This window comes from Mustelus asterias, chromosome 20 (genome assembly GCF_964213995.1).
Source record: "Mustelus asterias chromosome 20, sMusAst1.hap1.1, whole genome shotgun sequence".
NCBI lineage: Eukaryota > Metazoa > Chordata > Chondrichthyes > Carcharhiniformes > Triakidae > Mustelus > Mustelus asterias.
The window spans coordinates 42,434,516-42,451,893 of NC_135820.1; the positions used below are offsets into that span (position 1 = coordinate 42,434,516).

Genomic DNA, 17,378 nt, shown 5'->3' on the forward strand with positions numbered 1-17,378 from the left:
CATCCTGATAAATTATTTCTTTAATACTATACAGCAGCTTGAAGTAAATAATGCGGGCGGCATGGTGGCACAGTGGTCAGCACTGCTGCTTCACCGTGCCAGGGACCCGGGTTCAATTCCCGGCTCGGGTCACTGTCTGTGTGGAGTTTGCACGTTCTCCTCGTGTCTGTGTGGGTTTCCTCTGGGTGCTCCGGTTTCCTCCCACGGTCCAAAGAACGTGCTGGTAAGGTGATTGGCCAGGCTAAATTCTCCATCAGTGATCCCGAACAGTCGCTGATGTGTGGCGACTAGGAGATTTTCACAGTAACTTCATTGCAGTGTTAATGTAAGCCTACTTGTGACACTAATAAATAAACTTTAAAACTAATACATTATAATGATTCTGAACCCTGCTCTTGTTCTGAAGCATCTTCACACTCTGTAGCAGTAGACTTGATAATACCGTTGTTAAATGCCTCTGAATATTCTAGAAAATATGGGGTAAATAAATTGGAGAGCTTCATTTACAGTCAATTCACATTTTTCACAAATTCTCTGACATTTTGCATTCATTTCACACAATATGGCTAATTCCTGAACTCATGGTGCACAAGATATTGACGTATAAATAGCACAAATGTTGTGTAAATACAGCAGAAACTTCCAAGTTTTAAAATTTAGCTCCTTGATAGAGTAGTATTTAATGCTGGCGACAAGAGTCTCAGCTGGGGGAGCCAGTGAGAATGCGCATCTCCTCCTAAGGCTTATCGAATTAAGTGCCAGTCAGGCACTTAAGTGGGCAGTGGAGATCCTGCCTCAGGATTAAGGACCCTAGGAGCTGCTCCCCAAGAGCTGCAGGCCAGTCAGAGGCCAGCAGTTGTACATTGTTCAGCAGTGCTAATGGGAACAGTGGTTGTTGTCAGCAATGTACTCAATTGAGGTCCAGGAGTGTCAAGGGAGCCCAGATGAAAGATGAGGGTTGAGGGGTTACGGGTGAGTAGGAAGGAGGGGGTTGGAGGCAAGGGCAGGGAGTGTGGCTCTCGGTGAGCCCCTCCCTTTCCTGATGCTGGGTCCATCACACCCTCCCCACCCCCAGCCCGCACAGGTTTGCTTGTTTGGACTTCCAGCATGGCGACTGCCCCACCTGCCAGTTGGCAGGGTAAAGCCCTTAAGTAGACATGAAGTGCCACATAAGTGACTCAATTGGCAGTCAGGTGGCAAATCAACAACTTAACCAGGACTAAGGAGGGAAGGCTGCTGCAACCCCACCCTCCAGCCTGATTAAGTTGGAGCTTCAGGGTTTTGTCCCAGCTATAGTGAGGGTATGTTAAGTGCCATAAATTCCATCTTGAACACCACTGTAATCTCGGAAAGATTATTTTGAGGAGTTCAGTGCTGAAAACGTGATCTGAATCAACATTAAAAATTAAGTCAGTCTTGTGAAAATGCTTCTTCTATTGTGGTCAGCTTTGTGTGCATCTGTGATTGTACTTCCCTTTTTAAATAACATGTAGCAGGGTACTATATAGCAAATGCTAGAACTCAGAAACACAAGCAGGAAAGGTGTTTTAGCTATTGCTCTTTTGCTGATTTGCATGTTAGCTTTTATTACTTTTGAGCCAGTGCACATAAGATTTTCTGGGCCTACAATTTTTGCCAATCAAAAATTGGAGTTGGACAAGGCAGATAATACAAAGGAGCATTTCTATCAAGACATGGCAACACCATTTTAGTATTGGGGAGTTCACCTCCACAATATGATCAATATAACTGCGCCAATATAATTCAGTAATATCTATCTGTATGCTTGGACCAATCTGCTAATCTTCACTGAGTGCTATCACCTCCTTATAACACTGTAAACTGCTGATGATATTCCAGTGTCGTTGCCAAGATCATGAATAAGTATGAACAACAAGAACTGTGGATCTTATAAATGACTCATCTTCTCATTTCCCATTTGGCAGGAAACACCTGAATTTTGCTGTAAACCTTAGCTAAGGCTGGGGCCCCTCCATGTAAGGAATCTGGGAACGGAGAGGATCACCTGTTCATTTACCAGATTAATGAACAGAGATGTGCGAATGGGGCGATTGATGACACTTCATGTCATTGCAATCATTTATTTAGAAGGCTGTTAAAAAGTAATAGCTGAAATAAGAAAACTTGCCGGGAGGCATCCCTGTTACAATAGAAGCAGCATCTGTTGCAGTTGAATCTTATCCCACTAGCCAATAGAGGGCTTTTGTTATACAATATTTAACAATGGTTCTGCTGGAATCATGAGTGTCCAATAACCAAAGAACACTATTTGCATTTTATAACCTCCTACCATGCCCAAATCTTTCAAAAGGTTTCACATAACAACTTGCTTTTAAAGAACAGTGACTGTTGTTATATAGGAAGACTTCAGTGCTTACTTCTTCAGGCATTGACAATAGTGTTATCCTGTAGTAATTAACTCGAAGTAAAGTTAAAGTTGATTTATTTGTCACAAGTAGGCTTACATTAACACTGCAATGAAGGTACTGTGAAAGTCCCCCAGTCGCCACACTCTGGCACCTGTTCGGGTAAACTGAGGAAGAATTTAGCATGGTCAATGCACCTAATTATGGGAAGGCATTTCCTTTAATACATTAAACATGACATCTGCCAGTAATTCAGTTTATTGTCTTTTTTTATTGGGCATACATTGTTCTTCTAGAACAAATACACCCATCTTCCCACAATCGGGTCCATTTAAACCCTTCAGTGTATAGAATCTATTCAAACTTTTGATGGTTCTGAAAAACAGTCACGATTATGCACGCAGCATTTTTTTTAAAAAAGCCTGCAGCATCAAAGCGTTGTCGAACCAACAGTCAGCCTGTTGTGCCTGTGTTCACCTATTGCAGGTGAGGAGGAAACGGGGTATTTGAGGACTACCGCCCACACCTTTCACCTTCAAACTATTAATAGAATGAGGGGGCAACTAAACTTTCCATTTACTCATAGTTGTCATTTCCTTGTTTAATACAAGAGGCAGGAAGTTGTAGAAAGACATGCTGAAACCTACATTTGATAGAATGGAAAAACAACTTTCACCACCTTGCTGTGGTCTTGTAGAGCTATGCTATAGTGAACGTCCAATTTGTACTTCTCTGCTTTTCAAGCACAATTTTGACTAATTTATGAATTTCAAAATCTCTAATGCTGAGATAAGCGCACAATAAGTTCCTTATTGGCAAGATTACAAATACATGTGGCCTTGTTTATTTTGTAATGATGAAATATGTTGTTCTGTTTCTCATTGTTGTTGGAGATGTTCTTGATTCAGTTCTATAGCAAAACAATGCAAGGTTCTGTGGCTAATTGACGTAGTGACTTTATTTCGCAAAGTAATGAATGATCAGGCTTGTGTTTGTTGCGGATTTGTGCCCACATTATGACCTGAAGCCAATTGTAAATATCGGATATTAGTCTGTTGAAAAAAATATAGTTAATTACATGCTGCCATTCGATCATTGTGCATGCACCAGTGTAAATTTCTAACACACCATTTAGTTTCTGTTGCATCCTGATTTTATTTCTGCAGTTCAGCTTTCATTCCTACCTGGGATCATACTTTTATTTTGCCAACAAAAATCTGCATGTGAGAATGAATTTTATCATGTCAGCAATCACTTTGCTACAATGCAAATCTGATTATTAAAATGTTCCTCTTTTATGACTCGGCTCCTACTTCGACATAATTATCATTAGATTTAGTTTGCAAGTCTAAGACAAGGCCCATGTTCCAAATGAGTAGCCATAATGGAAGGAAACGCAGAAAGGGCTGGTAGTCATGGATCTGGCGGGAGAGTCCAAAGGGACAGCAGGCAGGTAAAGTGACTGGGGCAGAAAGTCAATTCGAGGTAACCCGAACATGAAGGTAGGCAAGACAACTAGGGTTACTATTTGTGAGGTGACAGCAAAAATTGCATGCTCTATGGAGAATGTCAAGAGATGCACGGGATTAGTCATGGACTTATCTCAGGGGTATTTAAACCTTAGGATTAAGGTTAGCAAAGGAATAGTGAAGGTTGGTGGGCGGAGCGGGAGTTTTTGAGGACATAGTGTAGTTCCTGAGAGAGTAAAAATGAAAAAGGGCATGACTGGATTACAGAAAGCTGAAGGAAAGAGGGGCCCAAGAGGGGAAGAAAGGGAAAAAATATATGGAATTAATGGGCTCAGATCTAGATTGGCAGCTGAAATGTGCATCTGAGTGGACATAGAAGGGCTACTTAATCATGGCAGAGATCAGGAGAGATAAAGTATATTCATAACCAGATGACAGAAAGGAGACAATATTAAACAGCAAAAGATTTGAAGTCTGAAGCCCTGTGGAGGGTTGAAGTTGACTTGTAAGCACCATGGTATACATTTGAATCATTCACAAACCAATATCCAGGCACAGACGGAGTAAGGGTAATTTTAACTTTAAGCAATGGCATAAAATGGATGATCTTGGATCCACTGCCTAATACAGACAGTTCATCATTTCTCTTTCTGTTGAGATGAACAAAATGAAAACTTTGAGATGTATCCATGCTGAGAGTATATCAGGATGTATCCGAGCTGGGTGTATAATGGAAAATACCTAGGTTGGGTGTATCATGGGATAAATCTGGCTGGATCAATAATGGGATGGATCTGGGCTGGTTCGATAATGGGATGGATCTGGGCTGGTTGATAATGGGATAAATCTGGCTGGATCAATAATGGGATGGATCTGGGCTGGTTGATAATCGGATAGATTTGGGCTGGGTTGATAATCGGATGGATTTGGGCTGGGTTGATAATTGGATGGATTTGGGCTGGGTTGATAATGGGATGGATCTGATGGGTCAATAATGGGATGGATCTAATGGGCCAATAATGGGATGGATCTGGGATGGGTCGATAATGGGATGGATCTGGCTAAGTTGGTAATGGGATGGATCTAGCTGGGCTAATAATAGGACGTATTTGGGCTGGGTTGATAATGGGATAAATCTGGCTGGATCAATAATGGGATGGATCTGGGCTGGTTGATAATCGGGTGGATTTGGGCTGGGTTGATAATGGGATGGTTTTAGCTGGGTTGATAATGGGATAAACCTGGCTGGGTTGATAATGGGATGGATTTGGGCTGGGTTGATAATCGGATAGATTTGGGCTGGGTTGATAATCGGGTGGATCTGGGCAGGGTTGGTAATGGGATGGATCTAAATGGGTCAATAATGGGATGGATCTGATGGGGTCAATAATGGAATGGATCTGATGAATTCATAATGGGCACCAAATCCAATATGGCCTCTTTCATGCCATTGTTGAAAGTTAAATTTATACCTTTGCAGGACTTTAGCCAATCACTGTGTCGAGACTTATTTCATTTTGATTTATTGTGAGATTTACAACTATTCTTAACCTTCATGTAATGTTAGATTTGCTTTTATCTGATAATTGAGAAATGTACTTATTAATGATTAATATGTGAATTTGACTATGTAATTTGCATTCCATAGCTGGCGCAAGCAATTTAATGTGGTTCCTTTTGTTTCTCTCTTTTGTTGCAGTTAATGAAATTATAAGGAAAGATCTTTCTGGACTCACTGCAACAAGCCAGTCTTCTTAGACTCAACAAATTCACAATGAATTCTTCCTAGCACAACCTGGGAAATTCTCTACACTTCCAGTGACGCCCTGTGTTTACCAATGGGTCATCCAAAAGGTTCACATTCAGCTGCACAGAACAATATGCTGGCAAGAAGTTGGCTACTCTGACTAATCATCTTGGGAACTTCAGCTTAGCAATTTTTCCTCATTGTTTCCATTCATTCAGAGCCCTTATTGGGTCCAAAAACTGTATTTTTAGTTTACACGTGTTAATTTTCATTCAATTGGACCACACCCGTTTCCACTCAAACTTGCATAAAAGGACTGATCTGCAATCCACTTCGTTGGATATTTTAACCTTTTCAAAAGAGAAGCCCTTCTCCGTGACTTCTTTAATAACAAGAGAAGCATCTCAGAAATGTTTTGCAGCCATTTTTGTAGACAAGACCCAACCATGATTTGAAGTGAAGCTGTAAAGTGCTAGTCTGAATAAGCTGGTTAACTATAAGAATATGCACCTTTGCCAATTTGGCATCCCAGATCATAGCACAAGAATGATCCCCGCTCATTATAGGTTGCACACTATACTGGTGTATGTTGTACCATGCCACTTTGAACATTGGTAAAACTTCCAAACAGGATTAGACCATTTAAAACCTTGTGTCCGTTCTGCCATTCAATGAGTTTGTAGCAACCTAACTCTATATACTGCCTTTGGCCCATATCCCTTAACTCTCTTAGGCCAGGATTCTCCAGTCTGATACTCTCCACCCCCCCCCCCCCCCCCGCCCCCCACCCCTTCCAGTGCCAGTGGGATTGGAGAATTTGGCACTCAGCCAAATCTCTATTCACGGCAGCAAGACCAGAGAATCCCAGCTGCAGAGGTCAGAGAATTCTAGCCTTAGTTAACAAAAATTCAGCTAATCTCAGATTTAAAATTAACAACTGATGGAACATTAATTGCTATTGGCAGAAGAGTGTTCCAAATTTGCACCATCCGTTGTGTGTAGAAGTGTGTCCCAATGTCACTCCTAAAAGGTCTGGGCCAGTCCAACGCCGGCATCTCCACATCCTAATTTTTAAACCATGCTCCCTCCCAGTGTGAGAGTCTCCAACCAGCAGAAATCTCACTATTTACTGTAGCTGTTCTCCATAATATTGTGAAAACGTCCACAAATCATAAGAACATAAGAACTAGGAGCAGCAGTAGGCCATTTGGCCCTTCAAGACTGCTCCGCAATTCAATAAGATCATGGTTGATCTTTTTGTGGATTCAGCTCCACTTACCTGCCCACTGACCATAACCCCTAATTCCCTTACTGTTCAAACATATTCTTCTTTGTCTTAAAAACATTCAACAAGGTAGCCTCAACTGCTTCACTGAGCAGGGAGTTCCACAGATTCACAACCCTTTGGGTGAAGAGATTCCTCCTCAACTCAGTCATTAAATCTGCTCCCGCTTATTTTGAGGCTATATCCCCTACTTCTGGTTTCACTCACCAGTGGAAACAACCTCCCTGCTTCTATTTTATCTATTTCCTTCGTAATTTTATATGTTTCTATAAGATCCTCCCTCATTCTTCTAAATTCCAATGAGTATAGTCCCAGTCTACTCAGTTTCTCCTCATAAGCCCTGGTCTAAATCCTGGCCTGAGAGAATTAAGGGATATGGGGCAAAGGCTGTATATGGAGTTAGGTTGCAGATCTGCTATGAATTCATTGAATAGCAGAATGGATGCAAGCTTTTAAATGATCTAAATCACCCCCTAACTTTCTGAAGTTATAAACCCACTTTGTGTAATCTTTCCTCAAAATTTAACCCTTGGGGTGTAGATATCATTTTAGTAAAGAGAAGAAACATTTTCTTTTGTAGGCAGCAACTGGATACAGAACATTAAAAGAGCTACAACAAGTTTATAATGAGCAGCAGTAATTGGTGAATGATCAGCAGAAAATGAGGTTTCCATTAAGCATAGTACATTATCCCATGTCCAGTGGACTGCGACCACCATTTAATGAGTACAGTTAGCATCAATGGACTGTATTTGATATTTTCCTGTCACATCCTGGGATACTGGTGATATAACTACGAAACAAAGTCACATTCCAAACTCACAAGCTTACTGTGAGAAAATTGTGGTATCTTAACAGTGACTAATATTTATGCTGATTCACCAAATATTTGATTTATTTAACCAACATCATCAGCCATTGCACGTTTAGTTGTTAACGCATAAAGCTTTTAAGAAATAAATCCTTTTGTGTATACTTAAATAATTTTACAATTATATAAGTTAAAAAATCGTATTGCTATTACAAGAAATACATCATGTTAGTAGTTTGTTTTAACAGTTGAGTCTACTTTTTAAAATCTGAGAGTGAAGTTATTATGTTTTCACAAGGATATCAACTATCTGTTGATTAATGTATCTGGTGTATATGTGTTTATTTTTTAAAGTTATTAAGTTCAGAGTACAAACTTATCTAATGCCCAGGCAGCAGTTTCCAGATTTACAGTCAGTATTTTGGGAGCTTTAATCATCCTTGTTGAAAGCCATAGTCCAACACCTGCAGATATCACAAATTGAATATTGTTATTTTTCTTAATTTCTTCTTTAAAACATTGATTGCAATATTTCAAAGATTAATAGTTATCGATAATGTGGCAATGGGGTTGTTCCAAGTGTCACCATCTCTAGCTTGACATAATCAACCTGGTGTCCCAAATAGTTGGAAATGCAGACTTTGAGGTATTGAAGTCCTCTGCATAATGTTCATTTCTTCAATTTACGGGATGTCCTTCCTGACACTGGGATCTAGAGCAAAATATTGTTACAATTGCTTCTTATCACCGTTATAATTGGTACTAAGTGCAGGACAACAAACTAAATGACCGCCTTCTTCCCCCATTTGTAAAGCTGGCATATTTTTACAGAGTAAATACGATCTGAGGGTTAATTGTTACTCAAAACTCAGGAGCGTCCAGTAAATACTTGTTGACCCAATGTTTTTGGCAGCACCCTGGTTTCAAACCTTGTGAACCTTTGATATCGCACAGCTCTAGTGCTATACCAACGTCCCACTGTCTATAGAGAAAAACACTTACTGCTGATCTTTCAGGTCCAATGGAGTGGATAGTTTAACCAGTTTTTGATCCATTGTGAAGCCCCCCCCCCCCCCCCCCCCCCCCGCACCCCTCCTACTGAAGTGATCCTTATGTTTCTTGTGCTGTAGGAGATTATTCCTTTTCAACGTGATTCCAATAGTTGGTGGGGGGATAAATGGACAGCAGAAACTCGTTAATTCTAACTGCCATATACTGGGGCTATAAAAGAATTTTTAATTTACTGGCACTATAAATTATCCATTGTGATTATATGACAATAGCACTAAACCCCCAAAATTTTCCATCCACATGGTAAGGGTTGCTCATTCCCCCATTTTGTTAAACTGTTTAAAATAAAGAACTATTTCTTGAGCACATTGGGTTCCCATAGGAAAACCATTTATTTTGAAAGCCCCAGCACATGAATAGTTTGTAATTTAGTGCCTCATTAGAGATCAATCAGTCTATTCTGCTTTATAAATAAACATATTAACCTTTAGTCTTAACACCCAAGTGATATAATACGACTTCAAAATGTTTTATTGATGTGTTGAATGTAGAATTGAGGAAGCCCAAATGAGGCTTTCTTCAAGAAGACTTTATTTTAATTTTGTATTATGTTTATATTTAGCTTGCTTAAACTCCAAGTGCTTCTTACAGTATTTTCATTCCATAATAACCGATGATAAAGAACATCACTGATTTGTTAGAGGGTGTATCATATGTTTTATAATTGACTATGAATACTGCCAATTGATGTAAATAGCTTGTAAAGTAGGGATCAGAAATGAGAAGCCATTAATTGCGATGGAATATAAATGATAGGGATGGCATTTTTTAAATCTTACATTGTAAGCACATTACTTTATTTTCTTTCTCCTTTAAAAAATCACACTTAAGCTTGGCTACTGTTCAGAAATGATTGACTCTTACTGTAAATCTATCTGAAGGAATCTTCTTTAATATTATTTTATCCTGCCTATTATTTATCAATGATAGAAAGAACCATCTCCCAGCTTTTGCTTTTCAACATGGTGTTTCCTGTGTCCTCTACAATTGGTCTCCCATCTTTGATTTAATGTTATAATCAAAAAAATACAAGAACCAATAAATCCTTTCACAACTCATAAAACAGTCCATTGGGTCCTATATTACAAATTGAAATTTTTGCTATTTAAAAAGGGATATTACAGCAATATATAATCTTGATAAATGTAATATACATTCTAATTTAGTCATCCCTCAGAGAATCCCTTTTCATAATCATTTCCCCCTTTCTGTAGTGAAAAGCACATTAGCAATAGCACTTAATAAAAACCATAAATCAGAAAAGCAGGACAAAGCTAGACAATCCATTTATTTGAGATTACAATTCATACATTTAAAACTAAAATCTTAAAGTTATGTGAATCCATTTGGAGTAATAATGTGTTGAAGTACAAATAAATTTACATGCTTAATTTACTTCCATGATTCCAAACTTCTGTGATCACCGTAAGGAATATTGTTCTTTATAGAGCTGGCCCTGAACATTATTGTGTAACATTATTGCTTTTGTCTGAATATTTTATACTATTGAATATTATTGTTTTTTTCTGAATATGCGCAATGTAGCTCAAGTCTTGATTATAGACCTATTTTATTACAAACATATAAATACATATCAAAAGGAAAGTTAGTAATTGGGGTTAAAGTGGAAGATGTTTAGAAGAGTCAACTTCTAATGTGTTATGTAATTTGTGTACAGTTTTATTATTTTTCGCTTTAGAGCATTGTCAGCACCAAAATTATTCTCATTGCTATCTTTTGCCAAGCTGCTTTGGTTCTCTCAAAGCTGTTCTAAATGACGCACACGATCCCTTTACCAACAGCTTTTAACCCCTTAAAATCAGTAGTGCTACAGCTTTGCTGTTTCTACATATTGATGAGCAAGGACATTTTGTATTAGTTTATTTTGGACGATGGCCACACTTGTACATGAGGAAACATCATCTTTCCTCAGCTGTCTGAATGTTTTTGCTGCAATGCCTTCCTGTCATTGTACCGAAAAGATTTCAAAGAAGAACCGCTTGCCAAAAAAAAAACATGTTTTCCACAGCCCTTTGTAAAATGAAATATTAAATTTCTCAACAGAGAAATCCAGTTTTTTTTTTAACAAAGCAGCTACCAAGCAAAGCATGTATTGAGCCAACAAAATTCTTAGCAATGGTCAACTACAGAAAGCTGACTCATAAGGGGTCATGGTCTATGTGTGATAGCAGAAAGAATGTGATAAAGTGAAGATTTGCACTGTTCAATGTAATGAAGTTATAAGTGCCATTGTTTAAGAGCAATATATTCCTTCTGAATGTAGAACTTCTCTAAAGTCAGCACTATATTTTTTGTAATGTAAAGATTTCTGCTGCTTACCTTTGTACCCAAAAAAGTTCTCAGTAACTATTCTCAAAAGCATGTTGTTATTTTAGAAATGTAGAAATTTTGCAAGTTTTTTATTCTGTATTTCTCTAGGTCCTGTACCACTGTTGGTACTATTTGCTTTATTTGCCTGCCTCTTTAACCCCTTTTGTGTCAGATTTTAACAGGATTTGTACTAACATATTGTAGTCAAATATGCTTTCAAATACTAGTTATACATATGGAAGTATTTAACATTCAATGTAAAGAAAAAAACTAAGAACTATCACAGAAGGGGTTAAAAAAGTCTGACTAATATTGACATATATTCTTTAAGCAATGTATTAAATCATAAACATTTGTACCCTGATGCTAATTATAATAATTTTTTTCATTGCCTTGCTTAGGTCTGTGCAATTTACCAATAAAAAAAGAAAAAAATGCTAGAGTTTTTGTCTGAATTTTTATTTGTGTTAATGATTACTAATTGACATGAGAAATTATTATATTGTAATAAAATAATGTGCTTTTATATTAAAGCATTATTATTAACCAAAATTAGAAAGTATTTTTAAAAAATGATTGCCTAGTGCGTTACCCTGAAGATTGGCATAAATAAAACATGTTATTTGTAAGTGACCCTATTTACAGCACCAAAAAGGATTTTATTATCGAAACCAGAAACAAATCTAAGAAGCATTGTGAGCAGCGTAGACGGAAGCATGCAATTACAATCAAATTTTACTAAATTAAGTAGGCAAAACTGTGACAAATAGATTTAAATGTAAGGAAATGTGAGGTCATCCACTTTGGAAGTAAGAAAGATGAACAGAGTACTCTTTGAACAGTGGGGCTCATAAAAGACTTGGAGACCCAAATTTACAGATCGTTAAAATGTCAGAAACTGGTCCAGAAAATAAAAATGGACTTCTGGGGTGGAATTTTCCGGCCGTGCTCACCCCAAAACTGGAAAATCCCGCCCTAGGGTCAATGGATCTTTGCATGGTCTGCCTGCTGCCCACTACGATTCCCTTGGCGGGAAAATTCTGCCCTGGTCTTTATATAAAGAGGACTAGAATATGAGGGAGTTGGAAGTCATGCTTCAACTATTGAAAGCCACATCTGGAGTATTGTAAGCAATTCTGGGTACTACAATTTAGGAATAATATTCTTGGCCAAGGAGGGTCAAACCTACATCATAGATTTACAAGAATGATATCCACTCCAAAGGTTAAATTACAAGGAGAGCTTTCACAAACTAAGGTTGTGTTCCCTGGAATTTAAAAAGTTAAAGGTGATTTGATCAAAGTTCTGAAGAAATTATGGAAGGTCTTGTGACATAGTGGATAGCGTCCTTGCCCTCTGAGACAGAAACTCAGTGTTTGAGCTCCATACCAGGACTTGATGGTCAAGGAATGTGTGTATATATAACATGACCAGATAGGTTGTTTATCAACCTGCAAATCTTATCAACACATGCCAAGGCCAGGTGGTAAGAGTGGGAGAGAGTCATGGTCAGCCTTATGACCTGGAGCCTTCTGTAACTGAAGCTGCAGAATAGCTGTAGGGCAGCATGTTGCCACAGCAATTGGCGCTCCCTAATATACACTACGATCAAGGTATTAAGGGAAATAGATAGGGCAGATAGAAGGAAACTATTTCCACTAGTTAGGGAATCTAGAACTCAGGGGCATAATCTCAAAGTTAGAGCCAGATTTTCAGGAGTCAAGTTAGGTAACACTTCTAAACATAGAGTATTAAAAGTTTGAACTCTCTCCCACAAACAGCAATTGACACAAGGTCAATTGTTAATATTAAATCTGAAATGAATAGATTTGAGTTTATCAAAGGTACTCAGGGATATGGGGCAAGGATAGATATGTGAAGTTGGGGCACTGATCAACCATGATCTCATTGAATGGTGGCGGTACAGACTCAATAGACTCAATGGACCCCCCTGATGGGCTGGGGAAGAGGTTTACTCAGGTTATGATCAGGGCGCCCTTTAAAGATGGTGCTTGGTTTCTGTGCAGCCGAGTTTTGCTGGCGTGTTGAGGCCCCGCCTCCCTACGTGGCGGCGTGAAACACGCTCCCTTGATTTTTTTTTGACAGAGTGTGGGAAGATTTGGAGAGAAAATCAACCGGTTTCTCTGGTGGAAGCACACCGGTTTTCTCACCAGAAACAACACTGCTATTTTTTTGGTAAGATTTAGCCCTGAGTCTGGAGAGGATCCCGCAACAACACCAGCTATTTGGGCATACATGGGCTGAAATTTTCCGACCTTATCTGCAGCTGGGATTCTCCAGTCCTACAGCAGTGAATGGAGATTTGGCTGAGCGCCAAGCTTTCCGTTCTTGCTGGCAGTTGTAGCGGGGATTACGAGACCGGAGAATTCCAGCCAAAGTATTTACTGGGCACACCAACTTTGTGTTGCTCTCTGATTTATGTAATTTAAATGTTAAGCCAGCACTGATTGTGCTGCTGATCGATGCGATAGCTCAGCAGGAGATCAATATTGTGAGTAGCTAGCATCAATTAAGGTGAATCTAGAATCCTTTTAAGTTAGTCTGCACTTCTTAAAGGAGAGGTGCATTTAGCCGGTGTGGGCGGTTGTATAAGAAATGAATCTGATTTGTTAGACATTGAACAGAGGCATATATGAGAGAGTCAGCTCCAAGATTTTTGGATGCTGCATTGAAGGCCCAGGTGGAGTGGGAGAGAGGTCCTGTATCTGCCGATGGCCTGGAAGTGCTCCAGCGACATGCTTAGAAGGCAGTAGGAGCAGATAGCTACAGGAGTCAATGCCAGGAATCAAGTCCCAAAGACCTTGCTGCAATTCTGCAAAGAGTTCAATGATCTCCCAGGATCAAGGTCAGTGAATGCATCTTGTAAGATTTCTATCAGGAGTCACAGATTACCCAAAAATGGAGCTCCGCTCATAAAGCATTTTATTAAGAAGCAAAAGCTTATATACATTACATTAACTAAATTGACAGAAGGTATTAATGCAATGTCAACTTCCTACAGGCTAGCTCAGGTTGTTGCCATTGTGGCTGTGGGTTGTAATGTGCAAGATGACTTGCAGGATATCACAGCACTTCAGCAAGCTGTATGCCAAGATGTTATTAGGATTACTGAGACACTGCTCTGGAGAAATGCTTGTGTACTGTTATCAGGGAGCACCAGTAGTCCCTTGCAGCATAAACCTGCTGCCCTCTCTCAAGAAGGTAGTATCTCTCCGGCCACCCCTGCTAATCTGCCAGTGCCTTTACCCTTGTCTGTCAGCCAGCCAATCCAGGCAGTGGTGACCCAAGCCACGATGGTGCAGTCAGCAGTCAGGCTTTATCGGCCAAACACTGCATGAGGTTGTTCTCCAAGGCCACGTGCAGTCTCCTCCAGTAAAAGTCAGCAGCTTCCACTAGCCATGCTGTCACCACCGGAGTAGGACTGGAGCAACAGGACAGACAACAGCACATGGAAAACAGATACTAGCGGAGTGCTCAAGATAGTTACGGCATGATTTCATTTCTAAGTTTGGTTTGAATTGTTCATTTTGTGGTGGCTTTTACATTTACATTGTGGCTAAACAGATTCTGTGCTGATCAGTGACAGAGGGAAGGTAATGTATGGGAATGTTAGTGAATAAAGAATTGGTATTGTGGTTACTGGCATCATACTAGATGAGTTCTCCATGGACAGCACAGGCAGATAGGCGCTGATGAGGTTGTCTCTAACCTTTCTTTTCCTCCCCCTCGTCCTCTTCATGCTCCTGCTGCTTGACTGGTGGGAAGGTCTGTAGCCTCACGCTGACTCTCATGCAGCAATTAGGAAGCCAGGATGGGGGACAAGTGGGGTGGCCCTTGCCATTATGGGCTTAGGGCTCTTGAGCAGGAGGGGCTCCCCCTTTCCCAAGTTCATAGCTACACAGCATGGGAGTTCTGCCACTGGTACAACACCAACAACAGTGGAGGGATGGCCTTAAGTAGCCACCAATTGTCAGGCTGCCTGACACCTACACCTACTGATAAAATCCAAGCAGAGGGGTGGATAATGCATACAGCACTCCCTGCCATGCCACACAGTTCTTCTCCTCTCCCTCCCACTTATTGGTCCACTCATTGGGGTAGGAGAGGCGTATAATTGTTCCTTTCTGGGGTTCAGATAGGAAGTGGATATGGCTTCCTGTGACGAGCCCTTCTCCCCTTCTGCCTCCTCCCTCTTCCAGCAGCATGTCCTTTTCCACGACCTCTTCATTCTCCCACTCATATTTCATTCCAAAGGGAATGGCTACTACAGAACACATATCTGGGAAAGAAGTTACTTGTGCAGAAGCCTTGAAGTCAGCAGAGACTGCTTGAGCATCTGCCAGACCATTCCCTGTAGACTGTGGTAAATTTGAGCAATAAGATGAAACACCAAACACTTGTCACATTGAAGGAATCAACCAGCAACAAACCTGCAAGTACTTGATAAACCCTCTAAGTAAGTCATGGGAATTCCTTCTTGAAGCTGAATGCTGCTTCATCTGAGTGAGGTTAAAAGAGGGCGTTAGCTAAAGACACCACTGTCACCACATGATGACACCACTGGCGACAAATCAGTTTCATGCTAATTAACATCAGACTCTGTCTGCTCTGCATGCTTCTCACAACATCCTAATGTCCCAGTGCGTGCTCTTCATACCCTAACCATAAGGCGGCTGGTACAACACATCTCAAAAGTATACGTACACACCACTGATGCTATTTTGGTCCCTGAACAGCACATGCATCACCCAAATATGCCTCTGATCTCAATTTCATGCCACTTGTGCTTATTTTTTCAAACTTGAGACTACAATAATCTATTGGTTTCCTAGCTTTTATAAAACTTTGTGGCGTCAGCCAGTTCTGTATAATTATTAAAGGTTTCAAAGCTTTGTTTTAACATATAGCATGAAATTGAACATTGAATGCTTTACAATAGCACCAAAGCTGTTAAAAGTCTACTGTGTCTTCCAATTTTTATTCATGCATGGGACATGGGGCGTCACTGGCTGGCCAGCATTTATTGTCCTTGGGCATTATTGGGCATTTATAAAGCATAGAATCCCTACAGAGCAGAAGAAGGCCATTCGGCCCATCATGTCTGCACCAACAACAATCCCTATCCCCATAACCCCAGTCCCCCAGACACTAAGGACAATTTAGCATAGCCAATCCACCTAGCCCACGCCTGTTTGGTCTGTTGGAGGAAACCAGAGGAAACCCACGCAGACATAGGGAGAACGTGCAAACTCCACATAGACAGTGGCCCAAGGCTGGAATTGAACCCAGGCCCTTGGCGCTGTGAGGCAGCAGTGCTAACCACTGTGCCACCATGCCGCCCCAGCACGAAAGACTTCCATTAATATAGCACCTTTCACGACCATTGGGCATCCCAGAACATTTTAGTCAATGAAGTATTTTGAGATGTAGTCAATGCTGTAATGTCGGGAACATAACATGCACCTCTTGCCAGATGTGGACAATTAGGGAGCAATTTAGTCTCCCTGACAACTTTGTCTGCAGGAAGTGTGTCCAGTTGTAGCTCCTCACAGACCGCATTGTTCGGTTGGAGCGGCAGGTGGATGCACTGCGGAGCATACAGGAGGCAGAGAGTGTGATAGACACTAGTTACAGGGAGGTTGTCACACCACAGGTTCAGACAGGTAGATGGGTGACTGCCAGGAGAGACAGGCAGGTAGTGCAGGAGTCTCCTGTGTCTATTCCCCTTTCAAACAGGTTTATCATTTTGGATGCTGTTGAGGGGGATACCCTGTCAGGGGGAGATACCAGCAGCAGCCAGGCCTATGACACCACAGCTGGTTCTGCTGTGGGAAAGGGTTGGGCAAAGAGCAAGCGAGCAGTAGTAATAGGAGACTCGCTATTTAGAGATACGGACAGGCGTTTCTGTGGCCGCAATCAAGACTCCAGGATGGTGTGTTGCCTCCCTGGTGCCAGGATCAAGGACGTTTCTGAGCGATTGCAGGACATTCTTAAGGAGGAGGGTGAGCAGCCAGAGGTTGTTGTACATATTGGTACCAACGACCTAGGTGGGAAAAGGGATGAGTCCTGAAATATGAATATAGAGAGTTAGGCAGAAGGCTAACGTGCAGTACATAGAACATAGAACATTACAGTGCAGTACAGGCCCTTCGGCCCTCGATGTTGCGCCGACCAGTGAAACCAATCTAAAGCACCTCTAATCTACACTATTCCAATATCATCCATATGTTTATCCAATGACCATTTAAATGCCCTT

At 40.6% G+C, this 17,378-nt stretch overlaps 1 protein-coding gene across 2 annotated transcripts in view; it reads left to right on the forward strand.

Annotated features, from left to right (window-relative positions):
* The window catches only part of LOC144508484 (nuclear factor of activated T-cells, cytoplasmic 2-like), a 133,181-nt gene extending 121,643 nt beyond the window's left edge, over nt 1-11,538 (forward strand). For both annotated transcript variants that reach the window (XM_078236448.1, XM_078236447.1), the window contains one exon: nt 5,556-11,538. In XM_078236448.1, the coding sequence (XP_078092574.1) occupies nt 5,556-5,570 (15 nt within the window). In that variant the 3' untranslated portion in view covers nt 5,571-11,538. The remainder of the gene's footprint in view (nt 1-5,555) is intronic.
* Nucleotides 11,539-17,378: the final 5,840 nt, after the last annotated feature.